The following is a 12,208-nucleotide window of genomic DNA, read 5'->3' as shown; positions in this document are numbered from 1 at the left end:
TCAGGCTAAGAAGTGACTAGGCAGCCCTATGATTGCTGAGTAGGTGGGAACCTACTATAAATATGATCAAAATTTGTTTAGACACAATTTGAATGAATGATTATGAAAAAAAAAAAAAAAGCGGCACGTTGAAATAAAAATTTAAGAAATATCAGAAGAATAGAAAAACAAAAGATTTCGAGAGAAATATTAAAATGTTTTTGCTGATGTCTCGCTGCCGTATGAGGTTAAAGGAAATTGGCGTTGTTTGGGCGAGTTGGTAACGTATGTGAAAAGGGTTGGGCGAATAGTTAGACAGCCGTTGATTTTTAAATGAGAGACTCAGGGGTGAGGTGAAATGAGAATTCACAATAGAATAAAAAATGGCTATTGACAGTTGAAAAGAAAAAGGAATGAAAATTGAAAATGGCTCAGGAAAATGGTGTTTCGTGGAAAATGAGCGTCTGGCGGGATTCACTGAGAAGAGGGGTATAAAAGGCTGCGAGCATAAGAAAAGCCAAAGTTAAGAATAAGACGTTACCGGTGAAACTTAGCTAGAGAGCAGTGCAGAAGTGGAAAAATTTAATTTGTGTGTTGCGATTTTTTTTATTGTGTAAGTAGTTTGTAACAGTGGTTTGTTGAGTAATGTGTTGTTATATGTGATGTGTGTTGCTCCAACAGGAATATTCCGGTGGTGTATCAAGCTTTTTTGGAAGCACCGAAAATTGTCCGGTTTTGGTCAGCACAACGGCGGGAAATTGCCTTTTCTTTTTGGTAACGCAAGGTAGTGGCAAGTTGTCCACAGGAAAAGAAAGCCAAAAAAAGTTACATTGAGGGTGTGGAGATTTGAATTGTAAACTGGCCAGCTGCAACTTTGAGCTTTTTGCTGTGCCGGTTATTGATCCCGCCCAGAACGCCGGCATTGTAAAAGGACCAGTCAACAAGTCCAGCTTCATTTGAGGGTTTGCCTGGCGTTCAAAATCTGTTTCCTCCGGAAAGAAGCGTAAACTGGAAGGAGAGATAAGAAGAATTAATCAATAACGTTATAAATCACTGCTCAGGTAAAAGGTGTCTTACCGTTGTGTTGTCCTTGATATATTTATATATATGTGACGTCTATAAAGTTTGCTGTCTCCTTTTTTGGAACTAAAAGAAAAAAAAAAAAGAGTTAATAATCATAAATTTCGAGAAAAAAATATAATATTCAGTATAAAGATTTAGTAATAAGATAGGTTATAGTTCTTAGGATTTAAGTAATAATCAGTTTGTAAGGGAAAAATACCGCGTTTATTTTCAAAGGCTAGGAGGTGTTACAGTAAAATTATCTTGAGTCCTTGTGATTCGATCTGATAGTTTAGGCCGTGGAATTTTAGCGGCAATTAGGCCGGTTAAGAGAGCTCTTTTAGGTGGCTAGTAATTTCGTATAGACGCGTGAATATTGCGCGGGAAAAGCAAGGCAAAGGATAATATATTGGTTTCTACCGAGTAATTAAAGCCATAGATTTAAGAAAGCCCGGTATTATTCTTAATTTGTTTTTTTTTATAAACCATACAGTTTGTCAATTTTAGTGTAAAAAAAAAAAAATAGTAGAGAAAAAAATTAAGAAAATATTTAAAGCTAACTTATTTTTTTTTTAATAAAATTAAAAATGATTCTTCTGTAAACAGTAGATACTAACATGTGTTGCTAAATTTGTATAACTTGGGGGGGGAAGGTGGTATGAAGTAAGTGTGTGATTCGAAGCGTGTGGTTCAAGGGGATTCAGAGAAACGCAAGAAATGGAAATACTGGATCCAGGTAGGGTGGGCGAGTGTGGGATCGATCCACCGAGATCCCTGTATGATGACTCCTATTTTGTATATCGTAGAGTAGAGCAATTGTAGTAAAGTCCCCTTTCAATGTTAGTGTGTTGGATTCGATTGGCGGGTTGAGATCCCTAGCCCTGGGAGTCTCTGTGACAGTCGGATGGCCTAATCGTATGCCGAGCATATGCACACATAACAGAGATGGCGCCCAAGATTCTAAAATAAAGCTTTATTGTACCTGATACCACTGTAAAAAATGGCGACTCAAACATGGCCGTGTTAAACTGTGATATTAGGTTAGTAACTCTGTGCAGTAACATCGACGCACACAGCCATAGAATGCTAGTAGATTTTAAATAGACAAAAGAAAATGTTTTTGACAAATAATATTCTGTGATATTAGTATGCATCCGAACTTTAGAGAGATGGGTTACGAAGTGCGATATTACTATATCAAATATATTATGGGAACGTTTTCTCCACTGTTCTAAGTAGGGTGTAATCAATAGCTTGTAATTCCGAGCTGGAATAAAACAATTTGTATTGAGAATCCTACTGTTAAAATTTGTTTTTGTGAAATAACCCAAATAAATTATAGACGGGAATAAGTACTTCGAGTAGCAGCAATAGCGATTTTGATCTGAGAGATGCAAAAATCCAAGTATTGCATATAAAAACCCTGAGCTTTCATTTATAAAATGTAATAGATATGTCATGGGTCCGAAGTTAACGAAGCACTATAATTTATGAGAAGAATAAGAATGTCTAAAGGAAAAGTCATACACCTCATAAAGGGCACTAAAATTATTATTAAAAAAAAAAAAAAAAAATAATAATAATAATAATGAATAAATAAAAAAAAAAAAACCACACACACACTGCTTCTGAAAATTACACTTCCCCCGTAGATCTATGTTGTAATTGTCAAATTTGAAAATTTGTATGTGTAATTGTAATCGAATGTATTTATAAAAAGTATTTGTTTTGCCGATGTTTCATATTTGAAAAAAAGGTTAACTGAATTTAAAACTTACTTACAAGAAAAGGTTTCGTCCGAGATTCAATTGATAGCAAATGAGAAGATAAATTTTGGGTATAGGTCATGATCTACAATACCCGCAATAGTAAAAGAAATAAGAGAGGCAGACCCGAAAATTTTGACCTAAACCGATCGACTTATTTTCCAGAGCAGAGTAAGCAAGACGAATAGGGTCGGACGAAATGGCGAATGAGGATAGGAATATGAGTGCTTTGCAATTTATCGATCTAGCAGACACGATAATGCGAAGAGATCAGAATACCAATCATGTGCCAACAGTGAGTGATAATTTGAATAATAATGGTCCAACTACTTCCGACTTACATGGACTAGTACAAGATGAAGCAGCGTCTGTCCAGAAGTCATTGGAAGATAAAGTTAAAAAAATGGTCGAAACAGAAATATCTGATGTGAAGAAAATGATAGATTCTTTATCAAAAGGCATGAGAGAACTATCCGACACTGTGCGTAAACAATTAATTGTACCCCCAACGGCCACAGTAGCCTCTAATTCTATTACAAATAGTAATGCTAATCCGACGTCAAACAATAATAATGACGCAGTAAATAGGAATATGCCACCAATTATCCAATTTCCGAGTGCTAGTCAAACTCCATTATCAGATCAATTTACTGGCCCGATAACGAATACGTTTAGAGTGGAACCACTAGGAATACGAGTTGATAAACTTGGTTTAAATTTCAGTGGTGACCCGAAAGGCTTAAGAATTATGGATTTTATTAAGCGGTTAGAGATCATGCAGGCTCAATATAACATTCCATGGTCTGAAGTGTTGAGGGATTTCGCCTTTCTGGTTTCTGGTCAAGACAGAGAATGGTATTGGCTGCATAGACAAAGTAATGTTTACACCGATTGGGTGGGTCTTAAAGAAGCGCTGATAAGCCAGTATCAAACCCCACAATCCAAATTCGACATACTCAGGGATTTGTTAGAAAGGAAACAAAGGCCAAATGAAAGCATCAATAGTTATTTTCACGAGATGGGAATTTTGCGATCTAGATTACTTCAACCTATTTACGAGTACGAAATGATTAAGATCCTAAGGGGAAATATACGTGAAGATATAAAACGACATGTATATCAGATGACCATTTCGTCGGTTGAACAGCTACGAATAGAATGTATTGAAGCTGAGAGAAATTTCCCTAGGCGCGCAAATAGAGCTGTAACGTTCCCCCAGCGACCTATCCGCCAAGTAAATGAAATATATGATGAAATTTATGAAAAGCCTGTAGAAGTACCGGAGGAGAATATTGGTGAAGAGCTGTCAGCTATCCGGATACAAAGCCAAATTAGAGTTCCAATTATCTGCTGGAACTGTCGAGAAAAGGGGCATGTTTTTATGGACTGTCCAGTAGAAGTCCGGAAATTGTTCTGCTATAGGTGTGGGAAGCCGGACACAGTAACCCCAAAGTGTTCTGTCTGTCAACAGGGAAACTCCCGAAGGGGTGTGGAAGTGACAGGGGAAACACACCCGTCAGAGAACCCTGTGAATCGGAAGAATCAGCACCCAAAAACGTCCGAATTTTAAAAAAAAACAACGATAATGTATTTAGAGATAAGAGTAGTGTAGAATCGAAAAATTTTTCTGCAGGTCAGAGGCATTACATTCCATTAGAAAATCGCCAAAGAAATTATGCTAAGGTCAAGGAGAGAATTTTTAACTCAGAGTTTACTGTAATCCCGAAAAAAATTATTGAATTGAGACAAAAATCCAAGAAGTGGCGTGAGCAGCGAAGATATTTGATAGAAACGATTTCGAGAGTAACTGGTATTGCCTCAGATCCCAGAGTTTTCTCGGAAATCAGTATGCAAGGAAAAATCATGAATGGGCTCCTAGACACCGGCGCTTCGGTTACTATGTTAGGGAAAAATTGCCGAGAGATAATAGAAGAACTTGGCATTCCAATTATACCAATGTCCAGCAGGGTAACCACCGCCGGAGGTACACAGTATAATGTTTTAGGGAAAATTAAAGCCATCATAAAATACCAAGAGCAGGAAAAATTTATGACACTGTATCTATGTCCTCAATTGGAACAAGAACTATATCTTGGAATAGACTTCTGGCGAACATTCGAATTAGCCCCTGATGTGATAGGAGCTGCTGAAATTAATATAGAAAAAGTTTTCAGGGATATGACTGATACGGGTCCCGACTACAAACTCAACCCTCACGAGTTAACAAATGATCAAGAGAATCGATTAAAATGCATAGTAAAAAAATTCAAGACCTTTGAAGAAAATGGGCTAGGTTGTACTAAGTTAGAAAAGCATTCGATTAAGCTCGTGGAAGGTGCGGAACCGGTTAAAGACCGCCACTATCCAATGTCTCCAGCGGTTCAAGCTATCACGTACCAAGAAGTCGATAATATGTTAGCACTTAATGTTATTGAGGAAAGTGAAAGCCCTTGGAGCAATCGTACAACTATCGTACGAAAGCCCGGAAAAAATCGTTTCTGTCTGGATGCTCGAAAGTTAAATAAGCTCACGGTCAAGGACGCATACCCCCTGCAAAACATTGAAGGAATACTAAGTCGCATTGATGAAACTCATTACATTAGCAGCGTGGATCTTAAATATGCGTTCTGGCAAATCGAATTAGACGAAGAAAGCAAGCCGTACACCGCTTTTACGGTCCCAGGTCGTCCATTGTATCAATTCCGTGTGATGCCGTTTGGATTGTGTAATGCTGCACAAAGGTTATGTCGACTGATGGACAAAGTCATTCCCCAACGACTCAAGGAGAATGTCTTTGTGTACCTGGACGACCTGTTGATTATTTCAAGTGATTTCGACGAGCATCTTCGTCTATTGAATGAAGTAGCCGATTGCCTTGACCGAGCGAATTTAACAATCGGGTTAACCAAGTCAAAATTTTGTTTTCGTCAGTTGAGATATTTGGGTTTTATTATTGGAGAAGGCATGTTGCGTACTGACCCCGAAAAAGTAGAAGCAATTCGAAAAATTAGAATTCCCAAAAGTGCTAGGGAAGTGAGAAGTTTTCTGGGTACAGCAGGATGGTACCGAAGATTTATTAAAGACTTCGTGTCACTTTCAGCTCCCCTTACTGATACCCTGAAGAAATCGCCCAAATTCGTAATTACGGAAAAGGCAAAGGAGGCATTTGAAAACTTAAAGAGGGCCTTAACTTCCGCACCGGTGTTACGCCACGCAGATTTTTCCAAACCCTTTTTTATTCAATGTGATGCTTCGGAATATGGCATCGGCGCTGTTCTATTTCAGCTGAATGCCGAAGGACATGAACATCCGATCGCTTTCTATTCGAAAAAACTCAATAAGTGTCAGAGAAATTATAGCGTGACAGAGAAGGAATGCTTGGCGGCGGTGATGGCTATCAAAACTTTCCGTCCTTACGTGGAGCTAATGGAATTCACCGTGATAACAGATCACGCTAGTTTACAATGGCTGATGAGTCTAAAGGACCTCAGTGGTCGTTTAGCTCGCTGGTCATTGCAACTTCAGGGATTTAACTTCAAAATCGAGCACCGAAAAGGAAAGGAAAATGTTGTCGCCGATATGCTATCCCGCCTACCCAATGCCGACGAAATAGACATGAATCGGGTTTTTGAATTCGAGACCACCGAGTTTGAAAGTGATTCGTACAAACAGCTTAGAGAAATTATAGCAAATAAAAAGGAGAATCTCCCCGATCTAAAGATTGTCGACAATATGGTATTTAAAAGAGATCCCAAGTCCTATAACCCAGAAACACAAGAGTTTCAGTGGAAATTGTGGGTCCCAGAGTCTTTGACCCATTCTTTAATAGAGCAAGCCCATGATAGAACTACGTCAGCTCACGGAGGCATATCAAAAACCATTTTTCGTTTAAGAGAAAAATATTACTGGCCTCTAATGGTATCCCAGGTTAGGCAATACGTGTCTAAATGTACTGTTTGCAAAGAGACAAAGCCTACCAATGAAAATACTCAGCCTCAGATCGGAAATGAAGTCGTGACCAATCTTCCCTTCCAGAAACTCTACGTTGACTTCCTCGGGAAATACCCCCGGTCTAAAAGTGGCAACGCCTTTATATTTATAGTGGTGGACCACTTTAGCAAATTTACATTTCTTAAGGCAATGAAAGAGGCAACAGCTTCCAATGTGGTAAAATTTATGGTTGAGGATATATTTCGTAAGTTTGGCGTACCCGAGACGATACATTCCGACAATGGGGCACAGTTCGTATCTAAAACTTTCAAAGACATGATTGAAACATATGGAATCAATCATATCCAAACAGCTCCATATGCTCCGCAGTCTAATGCATCTGAGAGAGTCAATCAATCAGTATTGGCGGCGATTAGGGCATATCTAGAAAATGACCACAGAGATTGGGACCTGTATCTAACAGACATAGAGTGCGCCTTAAGAACATCGATTCATACTGCAACTGGTGTAACGCCATTTTTCGCGCTGTTTGGTCATAGTATGTATACCCATGGTTCAGATTATAAATTAGCTCGGAAGCTCCACTCATTGGCGGACCATGAAATTATACATTTAGATCGTAACGACAAGATGGAACTAATCCGAAATAAAATTAGACAGAATATGCATCAGGCTTATCAACAAAGCGCAAAAAGGTATAACGCAAGGGCTCGTACGATTATTTTCTCTCCGGGTCAAGAGGTATATAAAAGAAACTATGTTCTTAGCGATTTTGGGAAAAATTTTAATGCTAAGTTTGCCCGGAAATTTACGAAGTGTCGTATAGTAAAGCCCATAGGAAATAATATGTATTCTCTCGAAGATCTAAATGGAAAGGCGATTGGAATCTGTCATGCAAAAGATCTTAAAAGATAAGTGGAAAAGAAAGTCTTTTCAATCCCCTTTCCCAATTCAATTTTTATAAAAAGAATTCTAAAATAACTCTCAAAAACTATTTCACATTTGTTACCAATTCTATATCACATTTATCAGCAATGGTTTAATTCAAAATCGAATGAATCAAAACAAAACATAGAAAATGTGTCTGAGGAAACTAAATACGATAGTAAAATCACCTTCGTACTGAATTCATTCGTATTAAGGTTCAAAAATATCAGCTGATCTGTTCCCCTAATTGGGTAATTCAAGTTAATCAGACTCTAGTTTCACGTTTATCACAGCTGTCTAATTTCTTTTACAATATATTCTACGCGACATACAAATTTAAAAAAAAAAAAAAAAATGTACTTAAACACCCCCGGTGGCGATAAAAATAGCACAATCTGGTTTATTCCGGCATAAATTAATGAAAGATTCCCATACATAAAAAGCGAACATACATAAAACTACATTCTACCAGACAATCACGTAGACACCACGATTATGGCAATTGTTTACCTATCAATCACATCAGCATATACCGCATACAAAATCCGTTGTTCGGCAACCACGACGACAAGACAGGCATAGGCACAAATATTTCCGCATGCAAAATGTTTCACCACCTATTAAGGAATGAAAGTTATTAATTGGTCAAAACAAACAAAAAAGTACCGAAATACATTCCTAGGGCTATGCCCGCTTTCTGTCAAAATACTGCAAAATTGTATGCGACAAAATGTTTTGATAATTGTTATTTTTTTTGAATGCGTTATTGAACGCACGGATTTTTTTTTCAAAAATGTGATCCAAACTGTTTAATCCTTCAATTCCAGGACAAAACAGGGTAATATTTTGAACGCCGGCCACGCAGTGTTCGTTTTTCCAAACATTGACCTTGAAAATATTTTTTTTTATTTTCAAAACAAATAATACACAATAATGACAGAAGTCGGGCACACTTGGAAAAAAAATTGTAATCAGCTTTCAGATCTACCTTACCTTTTTATTGTACCATGATTTCAATAATTTGATCAAATTATGTTTGTATCAAAGTACGTATAGATTCCAACTTTGAAGATTATATCCAACCAAGAAGAATGTGTGAAATTTTGATGGAATCGGAGAATTTTTCATTGAGAGCTGGTGGGTATTACCAGTGTAGATCCGCCGGCGAGGACAAATATATTCCAACTCCACACAAGGTCTTGGGTTGATAGAATTATTGGGTTGTTCCGGATGTTTACCTTTTTGTAGTGAAGGTCCCAAAGGAGTGGGCCGATAAATCCCATCCGTTCCTCTGAGCTTGTCTTAGTAGAAATACTGAATGCGGGATTGTATAAATGAATGAATGCGTATTTTAAAATTTATGAGCGTTTTTGATCTTCCCAAATGTTGACCTGCTATAGGGGAACTCGATCGATGTTTGGTAGTGACACGATATTTTCAGGGTGTCGGATCGAGAATTATCAGGCGAACCAGCAAGACATGTTTCACAGATCTGATGGACAGATTAGAAAAATAAATTAACTTATGTGGCTCTATTTCGATGGGGGATACTTACCAGCATGAGGGGGAGGGCTTAGACCAGCCTGCTGTTCGGAGCTTATGCCCGGCATGAGACCTTCAGGGAGTGGGATGTCCCCACGTAAATGAGTAATGCGGCCGTGCACATCACCTCCGTCCTCGATTTTCTGGCCGAAGTTGAAGTTTTGTTGCAGGCCGTTCACATTCGGCGCAAAAAGGCAACAAATATATGGGGCCGGGTTTTTTGGCAAAACCTGTCCACAACCACCGCAGAAATTATCCCAATTCTGTTGGTAGTGCATCCCATAATTGGTCCTCAAATGGATTTGCTCAGTTTTCTTGGGTTTTTAGTGAGGATGGTGAGGATGCTTCGAGATTTCAATTTGCTTGTAATTTCTGCGGGGTGTGTAGTCTGGGTGGCGATGGGATCAAAATGCCGGAAATGGTTTGTTAGGGTTCGCTACGTACGAAATTAGGCTCGAACAGGGTGGAGTAAAAGAGTATTATAAAGGTAGTGAATGACAGGGTGACTCAGGCTAAGAAGTGACTAGGCAGCCCTATGATTGCTGAGTAGGTGGGAACCTACTATAAATATGATCAAAATTTGTTTAGACACAATTTGAATGAATGATTATGAAAAAAAAAAAAAAAAGCGGCACGTTGAAATAAAAATTTAAGAAATATCAGAAGAATAGAAAAACAAAAGATTTCGAGAGAAATATTAAAATGTTTTTGCTGATGTCTCGCTGCCGTATGAGGTTAAAGGAAATTGGCGTTGTTTGGGCGAGTTGGTAACGTATGTGAAAAGGGTTGGGCGAATAGTTAGACAGCCGTTGATTTTTAAATGAGAGACTCAGGGGTGAGGTGAAATGAGAATTCACAATAGAATAAAAAATGGCTATTGACAGTTGAAAAGAAAAAGGAATGAAAATTGAAAATGGCTCAGGAAAATGGTGTTTCGTGGAAAATGAGCGTCTGGCGGGATTCACTGAGAAGAGGGGTATAAAAGGCTGCGAGCATAAGAAAAGCCAAAGTTAAGAATAAGACGTTACCGGTGAAACTTAGCTAGAGAGCAGTGCAGAAGTGGAAAAATTTAATTTGTGTGTTGCGATTTTTTTTATTGTGTAAGTAGTTTGTAACAGTGGTTTGTTGAGTAATGTGTTGTTATATGTGATGTGTGTTGCTCCAACAGGAATATTCCGGTGGTGTATCAAGCTTTTTTGGAAGCACCGAAAATTGTCCGGTTTTGGTCAGCACAACGGCGGGAAATTGCCTTTTCTTTTTGGTAACGCAAGGTAGTGGCAAGTTGTCCACAGGAAAAGAAAGCCAAAAAAAGTTACATTGAGGGTGTGGAGATTTGAATTGTAAACTGGCCAGCTGCAACTTTGAGCTTTTTGCTGTGCCGGTTATTGATCCCGCCCAGAACGCCGGCATTGTAAAAGGACCAGTCAACAAGTCCAGCTTCATTTGAGGGTTTGCCTGGCGTTCAAAATCTGTTTCCTCCGGAAAGAAGCGTAAACTGGAAGGAGAGATAAGAAGAATTAATCAATAACGTTATAAATCACTGCTCAGGTAAAAGGTGTCTTACCGTTGTGTTGTCCTTGATATATTTATATATATGTGACGTCTATAAAGTTTGCTGTCTCCTTTTTTGGAACTAAAAGAAAAAAAAAAAAAGAGTTAATAATCATAAATTTCGAGAAAAAAATATAATATTCAGTATAAAGATTTAGTAATAAGATAGGTTATAGTTCTTAGGATTTAAGTAATAATCAGTTTGTAAGGGAAAAATACCGCGTTTATTTTCAAAGGCTAGGAGGTGTTACAGTAAAATTATCTTGAGTCCTTGTGATTCGATCTGATAGTTTAGGCCGTGGAATTTTAGCGGCAATTAGGCCGGTTAAGAGAGCTCTTTTAGGTGGCTAGTAATTTCGTATAGACGCGTGAATATTGCGCGGGAAAAGCAAGGCAAAGGATAATATATTGGTTTCTACCGAGTAATTAAAGCCATAGATTTAAGAAAGCCCGGTATTATTCTTAATTTGTTTTTTTTTATAAACCATACAGTTTGTCAATTTTAGTGTAAAAAAAAAAAAATAGTAGAGAAAAAAATTAAGAAAATATTTAAAGCTAACTTATTTTTTTTTTAATAAAATTAAAAATGATTCTTCTGTAAACAGTAGATACTAACATGTGTTGCTAAATTTGTATAACTTGGGGGGGAAGGTGGTATGAAGTAAGTGTGTGATTCGAAGCGTGTGGTTCAAGGGGATTCAGAGAAACGCAAGAAATGGAAATACTGGATCCAGGTAGGGTGGGCGAGTGTGGGATCGATCCACCGAGATCCCTGTATGATGACTCCTATTTTGTATATCGTAGAGTAGAGCAATTGTAGTAAAGTCCCCTTTCAATGTTAGTGTGTTGGATTCGATTGGCGGGTTGAGATCCCTAGCCCTGGGAGTCTCTGTGACAGTCGGATGGCCTAATCGTATGCCGAGCATATGCACACATAACAAATTCTCCTCCAAAAGATAAAGCACTAACAAGGAACTCCGTGTGTGGATTTTCAGACAATTCCGTTGAAAATAAAGCAACAGACATAGCAAAAGCAGGCTCTGCCAGAATAACTTTTATTATTGAAGGGTCCCGCAAAATCTACTCCTTTATTTGTAAAGGGTCTCAATAAGCGGGTTCATTCTGGAAGTACTGACACCATTAATTGGCACTGGGTTCGTTTCTTGTGAAGCAGATTTGCAATTATGTATTGTTTTCATATTCGTTTGCATCAAGCTAGGACGTTTACTATCCTGAATTTCTGCAGCTGTAAGATCCGTTGAAGTTATTCCAAGTTTCCGTCTACTTTTTCCAAAACATTAATTCATATACATATGATCGATAGACCTTTGTTTAAAATGAAAAATGTCGTAAAGGGTCACCTCCTTGGGATAGGATCAGGATTTTTAGGGTTTTTGCCTCTAAGTTTGTATTATCGGGGTTCTTGTATG

The 12,208-nt window shown here is 38.1% G+C and overlaps 1 protein-coding gene across 2 annotated transcripts; it reads right to left on the bottom strand.

Moving 5' to 3' along the window:
• Positions 1-560: 560 nt before the first annotated feature.
• LOC131804273 (uncharacterized) lies at positions 561-11,711 on the bottom strand. 2 transcript variants are annotated; one of them, XR_009343042.1, is made up of 7 exons: positions 11,395-11,711; positions 10,792-10,860; positions 9,241-10,722; positions 8,679-9,177; positions 8,196-8,302; positions 1,057-1,125; positions 884-987 (listed from the first exon to the last, which is right to left on the bottom strand). XR_009343042.1 is itself a non-coding variant. In XM_059126881.1 (5 exons), the coding sequence occupies exons 2-5, from the start codon at positions 8,966-8,968 to the stop codon at positions 633-635; spliced, it is 576 nt and encodes a 191-aa protein (XP_058982864.1). In that variant the 5' UTR covers positions 8,969-9,177; positions 9,241-9,403; the 3' UTR covers positions 561-632. The 2 variants fall into 2 exon arrangements, 1 of the variants encoding a protein (XP_058982864.1); XM_059126881.1 differs by lacking the exons at positions 10,792-10,860; positions 11,395-11,711 and having other exon boundaries at positions 561-987; positions 8,924-9,177; positions 9,241-9,403.
• Positions 11,712-12,208: the final 497 nt, after the last annotated feature.

This window comes from Musca domestica, unplaced genomic scaffold (genome assembly GCF_030504385.1).
Source record: "Musca domestica strain aabys unplaced genomic scaffold, Musca_domestica.polishedcontigs.V.1.1 10, whole genome shotgun sequence".
In the NCBI taxonomy this organism is placed as follows: domain Eukaryota; kingdom Metazoa; phylum Arthropoda; class Insecta; order Diptera; family Muscidae; genus Musca; species Musca domestica.
Note: the sequence above shows the minus strand (reverse complement) of the source record. Positions and strands in the feature narration are given on the sequence as shown.